Genomic DNA, 23666 nt, shown 5'->3' with positions numbered 1-23666 from the left:
GCTTTGGGGGCCTGATTCCAGATCTTGACAACTTGTCACCATACTGTATTACAGAGTCATGAAGGTTTTAATCACTTAATGTGTGTCATGTCAGTGCCCTTTGGACCTATGGTTACTCTCTGAGCCATATCCCCCTGGCCTCAGTGGAGGGGACCGGGGATGGGGCCTTGACCTCTGCACGGCCCGTTTGGAAGAATAACCTGGTCGAATAAGACTCCTTGGCTACACGTTTGAGTTGGGAATGAGGAGACTGGGGTTTCCAAGTCGGTGGTGGGTCAGGAGCTGAAAGGCCCTTCTGGGTCACTTACCATGTGAGCAAGCCAAGGACAGAGCAACCTTGAGTGAGAGACTTAATGGCAACCACCTGGACCCTGCTCTCATCCCACGGAGGACCAGATGGCCGTCAGTCCTGTCCTCAGGCTCCGTGAGTTCCCACTAGACGTCCAGTCAACAAAGGGGTATTTGTTAAGCCCGAGAGCCTCAGTGGGAACCTCACGGGGGATTAGTTCATAGTTCAGTCTGGTGTGGAGGAGATGGCCCCAGCTGCCTCTTTCTCCAGTGGACTCTGGAATGTTCCGCCCCCCCCAACAATTGTGGACAATAGTGTTGAAGTCTCTTCGGGCAAGTGTGTTTGGAAAGCTTTCTAGAACTTCTGGTAAAAGGAAAGACCCACGAAACCACAGCCATTGCATCTCCCCACATCCCTTCCATGTCCACTCTCTGGGGCCATACCCGGCACTGGGGATTGGCTCTGGGGGCACCGGATTCATCTTTGGTCTGGCAAAAGGAAAGAAGGAAGGCAGACGTACCAGACACGGGACGGGCGAAGCCAGCTCTGCTGGCGCTGGGCGGAGGGGCAGCTGGGGTCCAAGATGGGGCCTCATGTACCTGGCGTGACAGCTGGGCCTTCGCTTGGTGGGGGGTAGGCGCAGAGGAAGGCCCCACCCCCAACTACCTTCTCCACGTAGCTCAGACTTTCTCTCACTAGGCTTCTTCCAAATTCTTTTCAGCAATGTCTTAACAGCATGTGGACACATGACACATGGTCGGAAGATGCTTCTTTTGGAAAATGTACTCGAGGCCCCTGTTCCATTCTCCCCACCCCACTTCACGTGCCTGCCTGTGACAGGGTGAGAAGCATGGGGACCGGTCATAGCATCACCTGCAACAACACTCCAAACTGGCTGTCGCAGCAGTCATACCCCCAGCCTCCACAGCAGCTCCGTCCATCTGCCTGGATAGACCAGAGGCACGCAGGCAAACAAGATGGCCAGGGGTCTAGGGCCCTGCGGAGGGCCGGTGCCGTGAGGCAGAGATGCCACCTGCTGGTGGACATCGGCATGGCAGGCGGCAACAGCTCAGTTTCCACTGTTCGCAGCTGTGTTAGGGCCCCTCTTTCGCTGTCTTGATGGGGGTTGGGGTGGACTGGGGGTCTTTGGGGTGTTTTCCTGTACATTTCCATCGTTCCAAAAAATATGCCTCATGCCCTTTGCCGTCAAGCCCCATCCTCCCGTCCTAGGCAAACGCAGAATACTTCTGCACATTCTAGAACGTCACATACACAAAACTGTACTTGTGTCCATTTGGGGTCTTCTCTGATTACGGTTTCTGATTCAGCCACTTCGTTGAGTATATTCTCGGTTTGTTTCTTTTAATCAGCGAGTGGTACCGGTATAATAGTTGTTTACCTGATCATCTCTTGATTGACGTTTTGGTTGATTCCGGTTTGGGGCTATTACGAGTAAAGATGCTATGATCTCTTCTGTAAAAGTCTTTTTGTGGACTTATGTTGTCATTCCTTTTGGAATAGTTGCTCATAAGGTAGATGTATAGTTAGCTTTGTCAAATGTTAAATGTGTGGTTAATTGTGAGGAAACTGTCTCTTTTCCAACAATGATGGATTAAAGTTTTTTTTCCAGCCATGTTAGTGCATATGTAATGGTATCTCATGGGCTTCTGAAATATTGCAATTAATTCACATACCATAATATTCACCCTTTTAAAATGTGCAATTCAATGGTTTTTTAAAATATACACAGAGTTATGCAACGATCACTGTATCTAGTTTCAGAACATACTCCAAAAGAAATCTTAAACCCTTTTGCTCTCGGCAAAATACTAATCTACTTTCTGTCTCTTTGGGTTTGCTTATTCTGGACGTTTCCTATAGATGGAATGATACAACGTGGCCTTTTGCGTCTGATTTCTTTCCCTTAGCGCATTGTTTTCGGGGTTCACCCACGTTGCAGCATTTATCAGTACTCCATTCCTTTCTGTGACCCAATAATATTCTGTCGTATGTAGACATATACACATTTTGTTTACCCATTCATCTGATGGACATTTCTGGTTTTGTTTTTGTTTTTTTCACTTTTTGGCTATTGTAAATAAAGCTGCCCTTAACATTCATGTGCAAGTTGCTGTGTGGACGTGTCTTCACTTCCCGTGGGCACACACCTAGGAGTGGAATTGCTGGGTCACATTATAACTCTGCTCCACAAATTCCAGCCACCTCAGCTCCCCTGGTTCTGAGCTCTTCCTCCTCAGCTCAGCCGGCTCAGTCCACTCTGCTCGGTGTCCCCTCTCTATCCAGGTACAGGGATGCCTCCGGGAAGAAGTCCCAGGGGACGGTACAGTTTACCTGTTTCCTTCTGGCAAGGATCACAGTCCTGTGCTGTCTGTTGTCCAATGTCTGTTGTTTCTTTTGTCCAGTTTTCTGTTGTTTGTAGCAGAAGAGATAGTCCAGTTACCCCATCAAGTCTGGAAGCAGAAGACCTATACTTTTTCTTTAATTTATTCTTTTGTTTTTCTTTGCGGGGGTAATTAGGTTTATTTATTTATTTTTAGAGGCTAAGCGTGTGCTTTACCACTTGAGCTATACCCTCCCCCACTATAAACTTTTAGAGTACCTGTAACTTCACCATCCAAAGTTCTAGGGAAACCCAAATCTGGGTGCTTGTTTTCACTGACATTTACTCATGGCAGCTTGTTTCCCTTTTGTGTCTTGTATGTTTGTGTGAACTTATCTGTGGTTGAATTTAATCTGGGAGAATCATGAGAAATCTAAACTGGGAATGCTTTCTTCCAGAGATTATCCGTGTTAGCTTCTACTAGGTATAATGGAAGCAAAATTAATCTGAAAACACTTAAATTTAATTTTTCTGCTGGGGACTTTCCTCACCTCTTTAAAAGAACTGAAACTCTAGGGCTATATAAGAGTGAGCATATGGGCGTGAATTCTCAAGGACCACTATTATAATCATCACTACCACCATCACCAGCATCACCAGCATCAGCAGCATCACCACCATCATCACCATCACCAGCATCACCATCACCACCATCATCATCACCACCATCATCACCATCACCACCATCATCACCATCACCAGCATTACCATCACCACCATCATCACCACCATCACCAACATCACCACCACCATCAATATCTCAGCCACAGTGAAGACTCACTGGTGCCCACCAGTCTCTCTATCCTTAAGGGTGTAGCCGCCTTCCAAGGTCCCAGATTAATGCAGAGGTCTCAAGTTTGATGCTCCCCCTTTATGAATGTCTCTCATTTTTATCCTAATTATTAGTCCTCAAAGCTCTGGGTCCCTGTTACCAGCCTTTACCACCAGAGCAGCCCTAGCTTCCATTTCTTATACTGTTCAGTGTTCTGGTTTCAGCTCATTGTTCCTTCTTGTGCGTGTGTAACTTTTTCACGGCTTCACTTACTCTCTTGTGAGCTCAGTAATGCATATTAAATGCTTGCTGTAAATTATCCTGGATCTAGTGGAGTTGTAGCGGTCGGACGTCTCATGATGTTCACTCTGTCGTATACATCATTCCTTTGGACGCAGACATCCTCCACTTCAGTGACTTCATCTGTGAAGAATGGGGACAGTAACGCTGGCTTCTGAGCCCTGCTGCAAGGAACTGAGCTGTGAAAGGAATGTACTTAGCGTAGCACTCGAAACCCACGGGGCCTGCATACGGTATCTGTCCTGATGTGGGAGGTGGACCAAAGCACTGACTCAGTGCACTGTTCACCCCTTCAACAGCAACGGAAGTTAGGCCAGGTGCCCAGGCAAACAGCAGCACCTTAGTCTGGGGGTTTGTATGCTGGAGCAGGGCCCCTTTCAGCCGATGGCAGGCCTGAGCACTAAAGTAGGAGTCAGCATGACCCGGGTGGGATTGTGTCATCTCCCTAAACCTCAGCCTCCTTATCTGTAAATCGAGGCAATGAATAACGGCCTGTCTCACAAGTTTGTTGCAAGGACCGAATGACGCCATGTTGGTGACACCTGTTTGTCTACAACGCAGCAGGTTCATAGATGCCTGAGGTCACTAAGCAAGTAGAGCTGGAGAAAGGGAGGTGGCTTTTTGAGGGGACTGTGGTCTGTGTCCACAAAATGGGCTGGCAAGGGTGCGAGGGGACACTAGAGAGGATGACGACGATCAGATTATTTGGGTTCGAAATGTCAGTGACTTCTCCACTGTTCAGCTTCCTCATCCGTAAAATAAGGAGAAAGCGAAGCCACGCGGCCGTGATGAGCTGGCACCCCTGTCACACGCGGAGCTGAGTTCCTGCGTGGCCCGTGGAAGGGGTTGGACTAGCAGGAACAGTTCCCATACTGGGGGACGTCTGGAAGCAGGAGGCACGTGGCAGGAGCAGAGCTAGGCCGCCAAAGATCACGGGGGAACATTTTACTCTTTAAATACAAGAAATAAGTGTAAACTTGGATACACGTGCCACCGTTTTCATATTTAGCAAACACACAAAAGTAAGAAAAAAACACTCCACAGGGGTACAAAGATTCACCAGAAGTTTTAAAAATAATTGCATCCAGTGATTTCACACCAGTCCCCTCTGCTTAAAATATGTGCTTTCCCGGTAGAAAATGCTTATTGAAAACTCCGGAGTTGGGGTGGGGAGGGTGGGTATAGCATGTGCCTAGCATGCAAGACGTCCTGGGTTCAGTCCCCGGTACCTCCACTAAAATAAAACAAAACAAAAACTCCAGAGTGAGAATTTTGGAAGAGCAGATAATACAAAAGGGCCAAGTTCTGCATGAAATGCTGTGGGCAAGGACCAGTTAAAATTTTATTTGGAGCACATTAGAGAGAACAAACCAGTGTGCGAGTTACGCCCATGAAGTCCGAACAAGGAGACACTGACAAATGAAAAGTGCTTCCAAGTTATTTCCTTAGTCAGTCTGCCCTCCAGCAGAGTCAGGAGAGCTGGGCCCTGAGGAGTGGCTCGTGATGGCTGTGGCATGGGCTGGCACTCTCTGAAGCTGCTCTGAAGTTTATAAAAACCTCCACTCCTGGGCTCTCTGTGTGCCTGGAGCCACTGGTTCTTTAGGTCCCACTCCCCACTGCAGGGCCACTCCGCATACCTGCATTTCCACAGGATAAAAATATCTCTGGATGTGTGTTTACCCTGCAGGGCTCATCGCCAGGAGATGGCCTGTCTCACAATACCCTAGGCAGGCAGGCCTCACAACCTGCCCTATCAAAGCTGTAAATCCCACTGTTCAGAGAAGTCCCTGACAGGTCTTACAACCAGGTACCTGTGCACAAAATGACCATACAGCCCCTGCTCCTGTGTGCACAGTCCCCTTCCCCCAATGACAGACCCTGCACGGCCACTCTCGGGGCTCACACGGGCACCTCTCATCTGTGTGGCCCACTGTTGCTGATAGCAGGGTACCTATTAAAATTTTCTAAACTTTTCTTGATCCCTTGTAAATTCTTTTACCAACCCATGTCACTGGCCTCCCACAACAACAGTAACATACTTTAGCTAGATTTTCCTAGAGGGGTGCAGTCCAAAGGAAACAGGTAGGGAAAAGATACTAGCAAAAACACGGAGAACCAAAACAAAGCTTCTGACGTGTGCCAAGTCGCACCCTGTTGAACACACAAACTGTGCTGCGTCCAGCGTCTCCTTACATCACTTCAGCAGGAAGGATATCCTATTGGTGAAATAATGAGCCAGAATTTAAAATATTTGTATTTGCCTTTAAGACACCATGCATTGTTCAGAGTCTTGATCGCACAAGGATTCTTTTTTTGTTTTTGTTTTGGGGGCAGTGGGGGAGGAGAAGTAATTAGATTTACTTATTAATTTATTTTGAGAGGAGGCACTGGGGATTGGACCCAGGACCTTGAGCATGCTAAGCGTGTGCTCTACCACTGAGCTATCTCCTCCTCCCTTGATTGTACAAGCATTCTTGGTTATATCAGACCCTGTGCACACAGATACCAGGACAAAGCAGGAACAGGCAGGCGGTTAGACAGCTGCAAAGTTCACTTCTCTCTTATGCAACCATGAAACTCTGCATGGGCTCCTTCTCAGCTGGGCCATCTGTAAGGCAGGGATAAGTGGACAGACAAGGGAATTTGGCTCCTGAATTATTCCCATAAGTCTGCAAATTAATTCACTTTGTATATACTCTGCACTTGTAACTATGTAGCCTGGGGAACCCTAGACTTCGAGATGCTACTCTACCAGGACAGACGGGCAAGGCCAGGAGTGTCATGGAGGCCACAAGGGAGAATCCTTAAGTTATTTAGCATCGGCTGATCCTTCACTTTTCAGTTTTTCCCTCCATTATTCTAAACACTTGAACTCAGAATGGAGCTAAAGAACAATGTGCAAATGTCTTTTTCCTTCCTAGTTATTTTACAGCTTCTTCTTTCAGGCACATATTCGACTATTTTTTAGAGCAGCTGTAGGTTTACAGAAAAATTGAGCAGGAAGTTCAGAGTGCTCCCGTCTGCCTCTTCCCTGCCTCCACAGTTTCCTCTTACCATCCAGCATTAGTGTGGTACATCCATTATGAACTGATGAGTCAATATACCGATACATCTTTTTAATTCTTAATTTTTATTGAAGTGTAGTCAATTTATAATGTTAGTTTCAGGTGCAAAGCAAAGCAATAATACTAACACATTATTAATAACTAAAGTCTTTATCTTGATTAGGATCCACGCTTTGTGCTGTATATTCTGTGGGTTTAGGTGAATGTATAGTGACTTGTGTCCATCGTTACAGTACCATACAAAACTGTTTCACTGCCCTAAAAATCCTCTCTGCTCTCCCTACTTTTCCCTCCCTCCTCCTGAACTCCCTGACATCCATTGATCGTTTTACTGTCTTCAAGTTTTGCCTTTTCCAGATGTCATAAAGCTGGAATCATACAGCATGCAGTCTTTTCATATTGGCTTCTATTACTCAGTGATACGCATTTAAGGTTCCTCCATGTCTTTTCACAGCTTGATAGCTCTTTTTGTTTTTTTTTTTTAGCAAAGAATAATGTCCCACTGTATGGATGTACCACTCTTTGTTTATTCATTCACCTACTGAAGGATATCTTCGTTGCTTCCAAGTTTGGGCAATTATGAATAAAACTGCTATAAGCATTGGTGAGTGGGCTTTTGTGTGGACATAAGTTTTCAACTTTTTTGGATAAATTCGAATGAGTTTTGAATCTTGTTATTTTTAACTTTTCTATACTGCTTTGTTTTAGATGTGTCTCCTGTAAGCATCATATACCTGGAATTATCAAAAGCCAGTTTGTGGAGAGATAGACCATGAAGCAAATAAAGCAGAATATTAACTGCAGAATCTAGGTAGTAGATACATGCGTATATTGTATAATTCTTCCAGTTTCTCTACAGAGAAACTCTGAAAAACTTCCAAATAAATGTTAGGAAAAAAATGAAAAGAAAAACAAAACAAAACAACCCTCTGGAGTGTGTGTGTCTGTAAAATCACAATGGGGCCATTCAGAAGAGAACCAGAGAGGGCCCCACACCTGGACCCTGGCTCTGCCTTCCAGGTTGGGGGAAGTTACCCAGCCTCTCTTCTTTTGCTTTCTCTCTGCAGGATGACAGTCACAACACCCGCTGGGGCCATGGGAGTTGCAAGGCCCTGCCCAGCACTGGGCCGGCAAGCCCTAGTTTCATCAATCCCTGGATTCATTTTCCTGCCAGAGAACCGGGGGGGGGGGGGGGGGGGGGGTGTTGTGCTGCTGGCCACCAGCAGAGGGCGCACTTAAAGCAGGCAAGCGCCCAGTTTTCAAGCCTGACCTTCCGTTTGGAGTATTTTTTATAATGATGCGAAATTCAGGGTTAAAGCCAGCCTCCCCACATTGGGCGCACGATTCCAGGCATTTAACGGTATTACTGGCGGCTGCAGCAGCCTCCTGGCGCTGTCTCCTTCCTAGCCTCTGCCCATCAGCCCCGTGGATGATTCTGCCTCTCTTTTGCAAGGACCTACACCTGGGTCTCCCACTGGACTGTGAGAGAGCCGAGCCCAGAGCCCAGCATAGCATCTAGGACCTGAAGAGCACTCGGCATGCACTGAATGGACTGACAGCACCTCCATTACTCACTTTATCTCCCTGCCCACACACGGGAGGACTAACAATCTTTGGGCTGTCTCTCAGCCAGTACCCTCCCCCAAGTGTGGCTCGCTCAGTCTGGGCAACAACATTCTTAATGGGATTACCCCGAGCAGCAAAGGGGCCAGGTACCCCTCTGCATTCCCCATTATAGGTTGAATTCTGTCCCCCCAACCCAAAAGGTAAACTGGAATCCTAATCTCCAGTACCTCAGAATGTGACTTTATTTGGAAATAAGGCCATTGTAGATGTAATTAGTTCAAAGTCATTATGGTGGGTCCCAATCGAATATGACGAGTGTCCTTGTAAACAGGGATAACTTGGACACAGACACACACAGCATGAGAACGCCACGTGAAGATGAGGGCAGAGATGGGGGTGATACAGCTAAAGACCCAACGAACGCCAAAAATCACCAGCAAACCCCAAAAGCCAGAAGACGCCAGGAACAGATTCCCCACTCAGAGCCCTCTCTAGGAGCCAGCCCTGCCGACACCTTGATCTTGGACTTCTGGCCTCCAGAACTGTGAGGAACTGCAAATTTCTCTTGTTGAAGCTCCCGGTTTGTGGTATTGTGTTATGGCAGCCCCAGGAAACTATATACCCCCAACCAGCTTCCCTAAAAGTGTCCAGCTCTCACTGATCCCCCTGGGAGAACCCTGCCAATCCTCAGGCTTCGGTTAAACATCAGTCAGGGAAGGGTTTTGAGTGAGGGGACAACAAGGGTTGCGTTTAGACAGAGAGGGAAGGCGAGCTAGGCATTTTGCATCGATGCATCTAGCTCCATCTCGATGGATGATAAAGTGCCACCAAGAGCTGCCCCTTGTCCCCGGCCCGATGTATACGGCCCTTCAAGAAACCTACGTGGAGAAGGTGGAGGTACCTGGGCGGGATGCAGTCATCCTGGGCCTGGGAGCTAAGACCCTATTACTGCCTGACACCCTCCCCGCCTACTCCCCCCGCCCCCGGCCCGCGTAAATGCCTCCCTTCACGCCACCCCTGGCAAATTCCAAGTCACCGTTCAGGGCTGTGGCCGACTGCTAGTCGTCCCGCAGTGTGTACCGTTATAGAATTATTGCGCGCCACGTGGTTAGCTCGGATTCCCAGCCTCCGGAGCAGCTAGGCGTGGTCACGTGACGCAATTCTGGCCAATAGGCTGTGAGCAGCGGTGAAACGTGCGCTTCCTGAGCCTTGAAGCTGCGCGCCCCACCCCCCACCAGCGTCCTTCCCGTTCTCTCCTCCCTGCGGCGCCGAGTGGGACTCGGTGGTGGAGCGGCGCTGCATTCCTGGACCTACCGGAGGCGAGATGGCAGAGCAACGAGGTAGCCCTGCTCAGCTTGGACGTGCACAAGAGGAGGAAATCAACTTCTGCTTTTTGGGCCACTCTTGTTTTGGGTCTCGTTACAGGGAGCCAGGAGAGAGAAGTGCTTGAGCGCCGGTGTCTCTGGTTCAGCCCCAGGCCCACCCCTTCCCGTCAGCGTGACCTTGGGCAGATCACTTAATGTGTCTATAACTCAGGCTCTTCACCTGGAGAACGTGAGTAATAATACCCACGCCTGCCTGCTGAGAGGACCGAAGTGATACCCGGCTTTCGTCCCTGTATCCCAGAGCTCCTCTAGAGGCAGCACCTTGAGCTGAGTCGAACGGGCACTAATACTCCTCATAGAAATACAGGGAGAGTTTTAATCAAGCTTTGTCTACAGTGGAAAAATTAAGTTGAAGGGTACTTCTGGACCAAAGAGTGGTGGTTGTTTTTTTTTAACAGTGACTCTTCAAGGTTGCCGCACTTAATACGTAAACTAGTCAGAGAGAAGGAAGGTGATTTTTTTTCATTAACGACTGCTTGTATTAAATTGTGTGAAATAATCTTCAGTGGGATGATTTGTACAGACATCCTTCATGTATTTTCTCCTGATAATGAAACAAGGGGAAAGAGAAATCAGCGAACGCCTGACTTCCTGGCCTGCTTTCTATCAGTGTGTTATCCCCAGGGTACAGAATGCATTCCGGCTTGATGGGCTCAGGGGGAAGAAGGTGGCATTTCATCACCGCGGACCAGTTAGTCCAGGGAGCTGTGCCATCGAAATGTGGGGATATCTTAGAATTCCATGATTGTAAACATATTTGCTCATCCCACTCGATTTCAGTGAAATTATCTCTTAATGCTCCTTTTAGGCCCCCAGTGATGGACCGACCCACCCATCGATAGACAGACATCTGATTGGAGAACATGCCGGCAGGTCCCCTCTGAGTTCAACAGAACTTGATGCATAGATAGATAAACAAGTAAATAAATAACCCAGTTTTTAGTGGCAAGTTCACCTGCTGATCTGCATTTGACATTTTCTGTAGCTGGAACTCTGAACTACTTCTAGGACCTGTCTGTAATGAAGAAGAGACTCCAGGCTTGTTCTTGGCAGCCCAGGAGCCCCTCCCTCTGCCTGGAGAACCCTCCCTGCAGTGGGTGGCTGGCGCTGTCCTCCCACACATCTGAGCCACGCAGCCTCCCCCCAGGAAGCCTCCTGACTCCCCCAGGTTCACTCAGTGCCCTCCCCTGGGGCTCCCGCTACCCTCCATGCACCCCATCAGCAGCACCCAAGTCCAAGCCCACTGTGGGTTGCCAGTGCCCAGGTGAGGGCCATCCAGGGAGGGGTCTTTCCAGGATCAGGGCACAGTGGAATCTCAGTCCCTGGTCTGTTTGGGGACTAGTGGTTTTCCAGCACTTAATTTCTGGCTTCTTAGCTCTGAGCCCTTCCTCCCCTCCTCTTTACCAGGAGGTTGTGCCCAAGCCCCAACCACAACTGCTACAGGGCCGCTGGTGAAATATACGTCCTAGGCCTTTGGATGGGAAAGATTTAGGAAGGGTGAGCCAGGGGTCCAGGCAAAGACAGTGCCTGCACTCTGGGCCCTGCACAGCCAGTGCCCCCCACAAGCCTGATCCTCTCTCTGGTGCCCCCAATTCCCACCTGCCCCTCTTTGACTCTAACCTGGTCCCAGCCCCCTCTGCCTCCCCTCCCAACTGTGCCCCCACCTTCCCTGCCCAGCACTCACTGCAGGAGCTGCTCCTTGGCCAGGCTGAGGTTGCTGCAGTCCAGGGCTCTGCGCAGGTCACGCTGCTGGCGCTGCCGCTGGCGCTCCAACAGCAAGGTGGCGCGAGCCCTCTGAAACCTCCGCTGGTCCCAGTCCATGTCTCGCTGGCGCTCTTCTTCCTGGAGCCTCTGGAGAGGGGAGAGGTGGCTCACTCCTGCCTGTCCCCAGTAGAAGGGCTCCAGGGGATGGTCTATGGGAGCTGGCCTTCCATTTTACAAATGAAGAAACTGAGGTTCAGAGAGGGGCAGGAAATCAGAAGAGGACCCCCTCCCCCAGCTGGCATCATCCTGGGTGGCCCAGCTGCTTCCTTAACTTGGGAGGTGTTGGCCGGCCCTCTGAGGCCTGAAGGGACAGCAGAGTCTCAGTTCTAACAGCGCTCCCAGCCGCTCCCGGTATGCAGGGCCCACAGGTGTCAGGTCCCCCACATCTGGGATGCTACCAGTGGGCAGGTGCGCCCCCTGGCGGGACACTCAGATCCCCTGGTCACTTCTAGAATGTGCAGCCCCACCCTGGGCTCATGATCTCAGAGGTGAATTTCTGCATCTCAGCTCATTCCTCGCTGCCTTCCAGGCCCCTCTATAAAACCACTGAGCCCTAGGAGAGGAAACGGGATCAATGCAGAGAGTCACCCCCCAAAACGTGGGTTTTATCAGCTGTGCTGAGTGTAAACGGCTTTATCAGCTCACCCTCCTAGCGGCGAAAGGAAGGGAAGCAGGGGGCCGGGCCCGAGGACGAGCCTCCTTCCTACCCGCGGGTTTTAGGGCAGAGCCTCCTCCCATCAGATGAGCGGGGTAGAGTGTCCGATGGCCCCTGGGGCCTGGGTGAGTTGGCCACCAGGAGCAGATGGGTTGGCAGAGGCCCCAGCCACCCACGCAGGGACCAAAATGCAGGTGGTGACAGGCAAGTCACTTGGCCCCTCAGAAGCTCAGTTTCCTCACCTGTAAAATGAGGCTACTTACAGGTGTCCTGGGTTGTGACCCAGGAGGCTCTTGGCAAGAATAGGGAATGATATGGGGGCACACTCGCCCCAGACTGAAAGGCTGCTCTTAGCACGGTCTCAACTTTCCAAATTATGTAAGTGCGCAGAAGAGGAGGCGGGAGGAAAGGGCACCGAAGATGGGAGAGTGCTGAGTGGAGTGGGTTTTTGTTTTTGTTTTTGTTTTTTGCCCCTTTGTGCTTTTCTGTCTTCTTAATTTTCTATAAAGATTGAAATGCAGGCATAAATGCCGCTTTCGGGACAGGTGGCTGACCTTCCTGGCCAAGCAGTCAGGCTGGGTGGCCGGCGTGAAGGGCAGGCTCTTCCCACTGGGCTGCTGCCCCGCCTCACCCCACGCTGCCCTCCACTCTCACGAACAGAATGTTCCCCCCAACACAGTTAGCGCCTCCGGGCCTGGAGGTGAGCGGGCAGATGAGCTGCCCCACCTGCTCCTTCCTTCCTTCCTGGTCCAGGCCATTCTCCCACCCGCCTCAACCCCTCCCTCCAGGCCTGCCTGCTTGGAAACTCACACTGACCATGCATCACACTGGCGTGGTGGTCACCTGCTGACCCCGGAGCAGCCCCACCCATCCTTTGCAGGTCTGAGAACTTCTCCAAATCTCTCCCCTGCCGTGATACTGAGTGATGTCAACACACCCAGAGATGACCCTTTCCTTTCTCTGCTTCTCAGCAGTTCTGTCTCCTCTGTCAAGACCTCCTTCCAGCCTGTCAGCTGTCACCCCTGGGGCATGTGCTGCCAGTGGTCCTCCAACTCCAGCGGGTGTCAGAACCCCTTGGGGTGGGGCACTGCTAGGCCACAGACTATGGGCCCCACCTCAGTGTTTCTGGCTCAGTAGGTCTGGGGTGGGGTCTGACAATCTGCTTTCTCTCAGGTTCCTAGGCGAGGCTGATGCTGTGGTCCAGAGACCCTGCTCGGAGGACCTCTGCCCTCACCTTGTCACCATCGAGAGCGCTACCCTCTCAAGTCTCGCCTTCGAGTCCCATTCGCCACCCCGCTGACCTGTCTCTTCTGCGCTCTCCACACCCTCATTCCAACAGCTTTTCCAGCCTCCTGCCCTGCTCCTCTGTCTCCACTCACTCGCCTCATGATCCCCGTGATTCCCCGGGTTCGCAGCTTTTAAATACCCTCAGTGCAGTGACGACTCTGTGTTTCTGTCTCCAGCCCAGATTCTGTTCTGAGCTCCAGACTATACATTCAGCTGCCTGCTGGGCTTTACTTGGGAGCTGTGTCAGAAAATATAATTTGTCCACCAGTAGCCATTTTCCCTTCTTCCTAAATAATCACCAGCACTTCAGTGCCTGGAATACACACTATATGTCCCAGCCTTCTTTACAGTTAAGGACAGCCTAGTGACTAAGTTGTCCAATGAAATATAAGTGGAAATGTCTTGTGAAACTTCTGGGAAGTGTCCCTGGTGTTCTTCCCTCTTCCTTCTTCCTGCTGGCTGGAATATGCATGTGATGACTGGAGCTCAAGCAGCCATTCTGCATTAAGAGGTGGGAGCCAGGTGCTGAGGATGGCAGAACTTTAGATGACCATGGAGCTACCACACCAGCTCTGTTTTCTAAGGATTTAGTCTACATGCAAGAAATAAAGTTTTGTTTTATTTAAGATGGTGTCATTTGGGGTTTTCAGTGGAATCCTAAGAGATGTAGATGTCTAAAGAATATTGCACACAACATATCCAAAATTGTACTTGTGATTTCCATTCCCCCATCAACCTCCCTCCTGGACTTGCTCCTCCCACCATCTTCCCATCCCTGTAAATGCAAACTCCATTCTCTCATTGCTTAGGCCAGAAGGCCGAGAGTAACCCCTAAGTCCCCTGTCTCCTGTGTGCCACGCTGAACCCTTCAACCAATCCTGTCCTCTCTACCTTCCAAATAAATCCAGAATCCGACCACTTCTCAGCACCTCTGCTGCCAGTGCCTTGGCCCCAGCCAGCACCATCTCTGACCTTGACCATGGCAACAGCCTCTTCAGTGATCTCTCTTCTTCCCTCTTACCCTGCTAGGTCTACCCTTGACACAGCAGTGAGACGGATTCTGTTAAATGCAAGTGAGATCCTGTCACTCCTCTGCTCAAAACCCTCCAGAGCTCCCCATTTCATCACAAAAGAGGCCAAGTCTTCCCCAGTGGCCTGCCAGGCCTTCGATCCTCCACCTCTTGGACCTCATCCTGCCCCCTCCCCTCCCTCCACTTCAGCGACCGGATTCCTCTCTGCTCTGAAAAGGCAGGTGGTCCCACCTCAGGGCCTCTGCCCTTGCAGTTCACTCGCCCTGGTCCCTGGTCGTCCTTTCCCCAGACATGCACACAGCTCCCTCCCTCCCCTCCTTCATGTCTTTGTTCCAAAGCCACTTCTCAGTCCCCTGATGGCCTTCCTCCCCTGGCCTACTCCCCTCCCCAGCACTCAGCACATACGGGATTATTGGGGTCTTGTCCTCCCCCTACTGGAACATAAATGTCTTGAGGGCAGCTTCTAGGCTGGGTGTGACTGCGGCTATAACTAGACAGATGCCCGAGGCAGGCGGCAGGTAGCCCAGAGCTGCATCTGTGGGCTCTGAGAGGAGGGGAAGGGCAGGTACCAGCTTCTCCTGGACTTGCTGTTTCTGAATCAGGCGGATCTGCTCCAGCTGCTCCTGCGTCATGCCCTTCCAGCGGTCAGGGACCACGCGATGGGGCCCGAAGGAGCTGGCAGCCTGCTGCGGGTTCTCCGAGAGCAGGTCCCCTCGCAGCAGGCTGGAGATCTCGGCCAGATTGTCCTCTTGTTCTTGTTTTTTCTCTTGAATTTTCTTTTCCACTGACTCCAAGGCCTGCACAGGGGAAGACATTAAAGAAGACACTCCGGGCAACCCCCAGTGGGATTAAGGCACAGGCTGGCAAGTCTCACTGGGGGCCCTTGAAGGAAGAATGTGCTACACGGCCCCGGGGTGGTAGACTTGTCAGGCATGGCTGTGGGGAGACCCTTGGACCCCCGGCTGCCTGGGTGGTGCTGAGTGGGCTGGGCTCAGGGAATCCCTGCCTGTTGGTTGTGTGCATAAGAGCTGCAGGTTTGGTTTGCAGCGATTTGCAAAGCAGGGAGCTGCCTCCCCGCAATCCCCCCATTAGGCTGCCATCCCCTCAGCTTGGCCTCACCAAGACAGGGCTCTGTGCCCCTCCCTGTGGCCCTAGTCACCCTCAGACAGTGGTGGGCCACGAACAACAGCCAAACAAGTGATTCATAGCAGTGGTGTCTTCTAAAAGGGGAAAAAGCATTGTCGCCTCCATGTTTCTGCTGCCCCCCAGCCTTGACCCAGGGGAAAAATAAATCCTTGGCCAAACCCCTGTTCACAGGAGGTTTATGGGTAGAGGGAACGGACCCTGGCTATGTGGCCTGGAGGAAGTCACCTCCCCTCTCTGGGCTGTAGTTATTTCTCTGTGAAGTCAAGAGATGGATCAAGAGACATTTCTCAATGTTACCAGTTCTCTTTAGTACTGAACAGACAGGGTGCTTCGCCAGGTGCCCACACGCAGCAGGTGCTCACAAGGGGGCCACCTCAACTGTGTCACAGAAGCACGTGCTTTGCAGCTGGACAGGCCCAGATTCCAATACTGGACTTGCAGTATTTGGAAGTGCAGTATTTGAGTCTTCCAAAGCAAATCAGATTAGTACTCAGCTGTCCCTAAAGAAGTCAGTTCCCTACTCTGAGCCTGTTTCTTTTATCAATGAAATTGGGTTACTCATGCCCTTCTGATAGGGTGATGAACAACAACTGTGTGTTTCAAGCCACCGAGATTTGGGAGGTGTTTCTCATTCAGGCTCATTTAGGTAGGTGTCATCTCTATTCCCATTCTCCAGATGATAAAACTGAGGCACTTAGAGTGGCTTCTCCAAGGTGACAGAGAAGGGCCTGACCTCCTCTGTGAGGGCCGCCTCTGCAGAATGAAGGGTGGGGCCAGCTGGTCTCTCAGACCTCCCGTGGCTACTGGTTGGTGACGGGGGGGGGGGGGGGGGGGGGGGGGGGGGATATCCAGGGGCCTCCGTCTGCCCTTTGTTCCCCCCAGCCCGCCCCATCTGTGGTAGTTGGTCTTCCTTGTTCCTCTCCCCTGCTATTGAAAACCAACATTCTCTCTGGTGTCTGGCCCAAACACTCCAGGACTGTTGATTCCATACCCCCATCAGTAGAACATTTTTGAGCTTGTGTTTCCAATATATTTAGTTCACAGTGTGGTCCTCTTAGACCATAAAAACAGCATGTACCTCATGGCACCCACATACTCACACACATGGGAATTTTAAATGACGAGGTTAAAAATAAATAGGAAGCAGGGTTCTAACATCTTCCTCCTGCTCCCCAGTGGATTCTCTTACTCAACTCTGCAGACCACAGCTCTGGTCAACCAGCTAATCTAATCAGCGAATCCAGGCCAAGCCCCTTCCCCAGCCAGGAAATATAATTACATTTGAAAAGGAAACCTGGAAGGGAGGGGGTCCCATTTCCAAAAGGAATAAAGAACTTGAAACAACTTCAGTTTGGGATGGGTGGAGAAAGGAGTGTTTGTGAGGAAGACGGGCAGAGTTTAGAGAGGAGGGAGCTGTCAGGGGATGCCCCAAAGTTTGCACAAATCATCATCATAACAGTTTCTCCCCTGATGAGTGCCTGTGGACCTGGTCTTGGAGGAACTCTCAGAGGTGGCAGAGAACTGAAAACAAGACCAGGTGTTTGGTCAGCAGCGCTAGGTGGTACCCATCCAGGCAGATATCACTGTCCTCCTATCACAGAAGAACCTGAGGTTTATTTAGAAAGGTGACCTGACTTCCCCAGGTCACGTGGCTGGTTTTGTCAGGTTTCAGGCCCCGATTCAGAGCTGAGGAGCAGGGGCTGGGGCTCATCCATCTCTGTAACTAGGGAGCCCCCAGCGGGGCCCTGTTGGGGTTTGTGATGTGATCCAGTGAATGGGGCGCCCCGGGGAGGTGGCTGTGTGCCTGTCCTCCCCCTCAGACAGAGCCCGGGGCATACCTGGCTCTTGTTGAATTCTTTCACAGCGGCACAAACCGCCTTTCTTGTGGTGCTTTCCAGAGTCTGTAAATGCTTGGCAGTTTCGTCAAACTGCAGCCTTGTCTTCATGTAGAGGTCCTCTGAAAGGAAGCACAAAGCAATCAAACTCTGCACGAGGCCCAGCGCACCTGCCCAGATGCGCAGCGCACCCCGCTGGACGTGTTCACGCGTTGGCTTCTCACCACGCCCCCATCCAAAGAACCGGGATGCATCGGAAGGTTCTTGGCAGACTCAGACGAGTTCATTTAAGTAAAGCTCTTAGATCAGAGCCTGGCACCGAGTGTCAGCAGTTACCACCGTGCACTGGTAAAGTCTGCTCTGGATTAGTGATGTCTGTCGTGGTAGAGGGCACGGGGGAGAGAGGTTTAGTGGGCAGCCCAGTAGGAGACAAGGTCAGACTGGGAAGGCCTTCTTGGTCCTTGAAATAAGTTTGGTTTTTACTGAGTGAAATGAGAAGCTATTGCAAGGTTTTGAGCAAAGGACCCAGCTTAACTTTTAACAGGGTCATTCTGGCTGCTGGGTTGAGAAGAGACGGTAAACAGGACAAGGGAAGAAGCAGAAGCCAGTCAGAGGCTACAGCAGGGGTCCAGCTGGGAGATGTTGGCCGCTTAGTCCAGAGCGGCAGTGGCGGAGGGGGCTGGGATTTGAGATGACTTGCTGCTGGACTGCAGGCGGCATCGGAGAGGGAGGGAGGAGCCGTGCTGACTTGGGTTTGGGCCTGGACAGCCAGAAGAGCGAGGCACCCACTGATGCAGGTGGTCGGTCAGGTTTGCGGGATGATCAGAGTGTTTTACTGGATATGAACCGACTTAGTCTGGCCCTATGTCTTTCCCATTGTCTTCCCAGCAGACTGTGGGCACTCTGAGGGCCAGAACCAGCTCTGCGTTACCCGGCGCTCCAGCACCCAACTGGGGCACAAGCTCAGAGAGTGTCCCCGCGGAGCGGTCATGTCACTGGGGATGCTCAAACCCTGGAGCAAAGGCTCCGAGGCCTCCTTCGGCCCTCACGGCCAAAGCAGCACATTAGTAGGACTTAAGAGACAAAATGAAACAAGGGGAAAAAATGGTGGTGGGGGGGTTGATTTGTTGTAGAAAGTATTGAGACCCATTTTGTCTTTTTTTTTGTTCCATTACCTGCGCATTTTTGGTCGGCCTGGGCAATCTTCCATTCCCTTTGCTGTTGCAAGGACCATTCTCTGTTTTGTTCCTGTTGGAATTTCTTCCTCTCGTGGGAGTTTAAATCCTCTCCCATGAATTTCTGCATCCCTGATATTGTATTCCGAGCATGGAGATCTGACTGCCAGGCTGGAAGATCTTTCTTAAGGGCGAGGGGGTCAGAGAGGTCAAATTCACGGCGACTTTCTGGCTTCTGGAAGCTCTGTTGGAAGTCACTGATAGCTTTACAGAGATTTTTCCTATCTCTCCTTTCCCGGTTTTCTAATATGCACTTGATCTTGTCATTTTGCCTCATTTCAGCAGCTAGAAGAGACAGCATATCCATAAGCTTACGATTCAGTGGAAAAAATTAATTCGAGTCCACTTAAAAAAATTTTTTTAGTCATTCTAAAAGTGATACAACCCTCCAAAAAGGTAACACAACCATTAAAGAATTAGTACCCTGAATATACAAAAAGCACCTCATAAATTAACTTTTAAAAAAGCCAAGCAACCTAGACAAAAAGAGGACAAAGGATAGGAAAAGGCAAATCACTAAAAAGAAACCTGAATGATCAATACATTTGTGAAAAACATATCGTCAACCTTACAAGATGGGGAACGTTCAATGGATTGGCAAATCTAATACTAACAATATCGCGTATTAGCAAAGATGTGGGGAGATGGATTTCTTCTTCCCTGCTTGTGGGAGTGTCACTTGGTACACTGGTAACTTTAGAAAGCAGTTTGCCAGTATCCCATAAAAATGAGAACATGCACATCCTGTGACCTGCCAGCTCCACTTCTAGGTACACCAGGGACATGTGCAGCAGGGACATGATGCAGAGGAGTCACTAACATTGTTAGCAATTTAAAAAAAAAAAAACTGGAAAAAAATCTAAGTCAGCCACCAATAGGGGATAGATAAAGTAATTGTGGTTAAAATTCATATAACAAAATATCATTAAAGGAATTTAAATGAATATTCTGTATGTAGATTACTGATTAATTCCAAGAGTAGACTGTTGAATTTTTTTTAATGTTGCAAAAGGATACATTCAGTAGAACACCATTTATGCAAAAATTTAAAACACATACACAAAAACTTTATATCGTCACAGATATACATACATAAATAATAAAGTTAAAACACATGCACAAGAATGATCACAGCTCCAAGGAGGGAAGAAGAGGAAAATGGTAAGGTGGGCGAGAGCTTTAACTACGTTGGTGCAACATTTAATTCTCAAAAAGTATCCTTAAAATAAGATATCTAAAACCAATTTGCCAAAATATTAGCATCTAATCTGGTGGTGGGTACGTACATGTCTGTTCCATCATTTCAGTAAGTTTGAATTCCTTTTAAGCTAAAATTCTAAATGGTAAAAGGTTTAGAAAATAGGAAACAGTATAAAGAAGGAAATGAACTTTACCCATCATGCCATCACTTCAACTCCCATCACTTCAACTTTACCACAGCTAACATTTTGATGTATTTCCTTTTGGTCTTTTTCTAAGCATATTTTTGCATATTTTTAAACATATGTATATTAACATATATTTAAACTTAATTGATAACCCATTGTATATACAATTTTGTATCTTGCTTTTTTTCCATTAAAATAATCCTTAACTGCTTTAAGAGAAATTGTTGAACATGATGAAGGAAAGTGGATTCTATTTGAGAATTTGATCTAAGAGCCAGAACACTATTATCTGAACCATATCTGGTTCTGAGTCAGCTCATGAGTGTGAGCTCAGGAGTGTATGTTGTCTGTGTAAACAGCTGTCCCCAGTAGAAGGTCTTGAAATTTCTGGCAGAGAATATGTGTGTGTCTAAGGTTTTTCATACCCAGGTTTTTTAAGAAAACAGAGAAAAACTTACATTTATCCTCAAAATAAATTTCCTACAGCCCACATAGAATTCAATAGCTATTTTTGTTTTAAGTGAGGAGGAATCAGTGCATTAAGTTAATTGAGCACAAGAAATTGTGAAATTTTAAAGGGAGGAAGGGAGTAAAAGTGACATTTCTATATACGTGAGGAAATGGGGACTGGAGTCTAAAGGTACACAGCCCTGAACTACTAGATGGCTATTCAGGGAATACTCACCAAAGGTTTCCTGTCTAGCTTTTTCAGTAGCTTCTTTTATCTTCTGGTCACAAACCTGAGCATCCCAGGCTTCTGTGTCACCCTGGGAAAGAGAATTAGAGCCAAATAATTTTATTCAGTTAATAACAATCCTACTTGTCTTCGTAGCCTTGCCCCACTGTAAACCAGATTTTTTCATATACCTGGATGCTTTCCTTATAGTTGGTTCTTCAGCCTGTCTTAACTTTTCCCAGAGCTTCCTTCTCCTTTTCTTAGTCAATACATCCTCATCCTCAGAACACTACTTAGGCATCACCTCCTCTGGGAAGCCCTCTCTGATTTCCTCTCCCAGCCCCTTGGTGCTCCCTGGCACCCTGTGCTGCCCTCCCTCGCAGCACTGACTCCAGTGCATTCTAATGTGACTATTTTAATGCCTGCCTTCCCCACTGGGCTATGAACTCCGCAAGGTCAAGGATTGCCTCATCTCTTGCGCCCAGCTCAGGCTTGCCACAAAATAGAAACTCCGCTGGCATTTGTCACATGAATGGATTGGAGGGAACTCCTGGCAATGTAGAAAATCTGGCTTAGAGAGAGGAGAATCGCGTTCTAGTTTCTGTTTGGTCACTAACTCCAGACAAGCTCCCTCCCTGCTGCAGGACTAAATTTGCCAGTCTGGCAAGTGATGGGGGAGGGGGGCATTATTCGGTCTGTTAAGATCTTCTTATCCTCAGCAAAGTCAATACATGGAACTATTCTTCCCGGCCAGGTCTGGACCTGTTTGCAGCTGTGCCTGAATCAAAAGTTTCATTCCAAGTGTTCCTCTAGCCTCCTGCCGCCCGCCTCTCTCACCCCGCACCTCTCCTCCACAACCCCTCCTGGCCCCTTCCCCTTTCGGACGGAGGGTCTCACCCCAATGATCCTGTTCCTGGCATTGAAGATTCGTTTCTGTCTGCACAGCTCCGCATGACTCCTTTTGGCCAGGCCATAGTACTTCTCCAGGTCCTTGGGTTGCACTACCTCCATGACTGGGAATCACCAAGAAATTCTAAGAGGGTTTTTTAAAATGAGAGATAAAAATGAAAGGCAATAAAAATAGAACAAGCTCAATCCAAGCGACGCTGCCCTAAGAGGTCGGGCCGGTGGGATCCGAGTCAGCTCCCGGAGGCTTTCCCCACCTCTCGGTTTCCTCGGAAACGTAAACAACTCCGGTTGCTAAGAAACAGCGCCACGTTCGCCCGTGTTCTCGCTTCCTCTCGCGAGACGGCACGAGGCCCTTCCCGCGCTTTTCCCAACGGCGTGTGAGGACGCCCCTGAGCCTCGGAGGACGCCGCCATGGGTCGTTTGGAGCTGCTGTTTGTGGAGAATTTCAAGTCTTGGCGGGGTCGCCAGGTCATAGGCCCCTTCAAGAGGTTCACCTGTATCATCGGCCCCAACGGCTCCGGTAACTTGGGACCCAGACCGCCTCCGCCCGCCCTGGCCGTCCGGGCCCATCTTGCCTGAGGGGCCCCGCAGGGTGGCCTCGCGGCCTGGACTCGGGCGGCTGCTGCCCTGCCGGCCTCGGCAAACCCCCCGGCCCGGCCCGCACCCTCCGCCTCCGGGACGGGGGTGGGAGGATGGGGCTAGAGGTGACCCTGTGACTCGGCCCAGGGGGGTTGGAGGTGGCAGGGAGCCGACCCTCGAACTCGGCCCAGGGGGTTGGAGGTGGCAGGGAGCCGACCCTCGCTCTCTGCCCCAGCCCTCAGACACCACCCACCTCCCCTGCTCGGGCCGACCCTCGCCCACTGCCCCCCGCCCCCACCCTAAGGCCCCACCACAGGCCAGACCCCGGCCCTGCACCCCCCCACTCCCACATACACCCTCGCTCCTCCTCCCTGGTCACCTGTCCTCTCCTCTCCATTCCCTTCGGTCTCTCATCCAAGGAGGTGAAGTGGGAGCGAGATCTGGAGGAAGTAAGTGGTTCCAAGGAGCCTGAACAACCATTGGGATCCAAGGAGCCCGAACAACCATTGGGATCCAAGGAACCTTCCCAGGAATATTGTGATAATGACCGTGTTTACTGAGCTTTTACCAAGTTCCTGGCAGCGCCTTTTTTGCTTAACCCTCACAAATGGGTGTTGTCCCCATTTTACAGTGGAGGAAACTGAGGTTCAGAGGGGCCAAATGACTTTCCAAGTTTCCCCAGGAAGTGGCAGAGCCTGAATTAGAGTTAGGGCCTGGCCAGGCTCCCCATGACTCTGTGACGGGAACCAGTGGGGTTATGTTACCCAAGCAGGTGATGTAGGACCTAAAAAGAGTGTTCTTTTTTTTTTTTTAATTTCCCCTAAATCTGGAGTCTCCCTTTGGTGCTCTCATCCCAGATTTCCTTTCTTACCTCAGAAACCTTATTTGAGCTGAAAGATAACTGTTGCCTCAGTAAATTAATTTATTTCACAGACACAAAGAAGACACTTAAATATGTGTTTTCCTGGCACACCATATCTGGAAATAATTATTGTGGAACTGTAGTGAAATTTCTGTTGCCCTATAAAAAACAGCTGCTGTTTAATGTTTTCTTTTGCACTCAGTACATGTGAAAAGAATACCTGAACTTAGAAATAGTCACATATTTGAAGATTTTCTTGCCTCTTCTGTGTACTATATTTCCTCATTTTTACTTTCTGTTGTTATCAAAGAAACCTCGAAAAGGTAATTACTTTAATGACTCCTGCATTCTTACCCTACCACTCATTTACTGGGGCCACCACCAGTTGATTCTCACCTTTTAACTGGTGATTATGTGAAGGGTGGCTCAGTGACCTTTTGCAACTCCCAACAGTGCCATCCTGAGAATGAGTATTTGCACAGAGTCTTAAACTTCAGTCCACTTGAACCATTCAAGATCCT

General features: G+C 49.7%; 2 protein-coding genes and 1 long non-coding RNA gene across 5 annotated transcripts in view; 2 read left to right on the top strand and 1 right to left on the bottom strand.

Annotated features, from left to right (window-relative positions):
• The first annotated feature begins 6895 nt into the window (after positions 1 to 6895).
• LOC105073023 (uncharacterized) lies at positions 6896 to 14110 on the top strand. Of its 2 annotated transcripts, none has more exons than XR_012510977.1 (3): positions 6896 to 9733; positions 9819 to 9947; positions 10587 to 11455. It is a non-coding gene; the product is annotated as an uncharacterized LOC105073023 (long non-coding RNA). The 2 variants fall into 2 exon arrangements; XR_006726785.2 differs by lacking the exon at positions 10587 to 11455 and adding an exon at positions 13371 to 14110 and having other exon boundaries at positions 6902 to 9733.
• Positions 10081 to 21963, bottom strand: RIBC2 (RIB43A domain with coiled-coils 2). 2 transcript variants are annotated; one of them, XR_012510976.1, is made up of 7 exons: positions 21693 to 21963; positions 20805 to 20886; positions 18672 to 19016; positions 17500 to 17618; positions 15085 to 15312; positions 11463 to 11705; positions 10081 to 10322 (listed from the first exon to the last, which is right to left on the bottom strand). XR_012510976.1 is itself a non-coding variant. In XM_010960156.2 (7 exons), the coding sequence occupies exons 1-7, from the start codon at positions 21804 to 21806 to the stop codon at positions 10244 to 10246; spliced, it is 1134 nt and encodes a 377-aa protein (XP_010958458.1). In that variant the 5' UTR covers positions 21807 to 21963; the 3' UTR covers positions 10081 to 10243. The 2 variants fall into 2 exon arrangements, 1 of the variants encoding a protein (XP_010958458.1); XM_010960156.2 differs by having other exon boundaries at positions 11463 to 11629.
• Positions 21964 to 22115: 152 nt separating this feature from the next.
• SMC1B (structural maintenance of chromosomes 1B) overlaps positions 22116 to 23666 on the top strand; it is a 71711-nt gene continuing 70160 nt past the window's right edge. The window contains exon 1 of the mRNA XM_010960158.3: positions 22116 to 22224. Within this exon, the coding sequence (XP_010958460.1) occupies positions 22116 to 22224 (109 nt within the window). The remainder of the gene's footprint in view (positions 22225 to 23666) is intronic.

Source organism: Camelus bactrianus, chromosome 12, assembly GCF_048773025.1.
Source record: "Camelus bactrianus isolate YW-2024 breed Bactrian camel chromosome 12, ASM4877302v1, whole genome shotgun sequence".
Taxonomy (NCBI): Eukaryota; Metazoa; Chordata; class Mammalia; order Artiodactyla; family Camelidae; genus Camelus; species Camelus bactrianus.
Note: the sequence above shows the minus strand (reverse complement) of the source record. Positions and strands in the feature narration are given on the sequence as shown.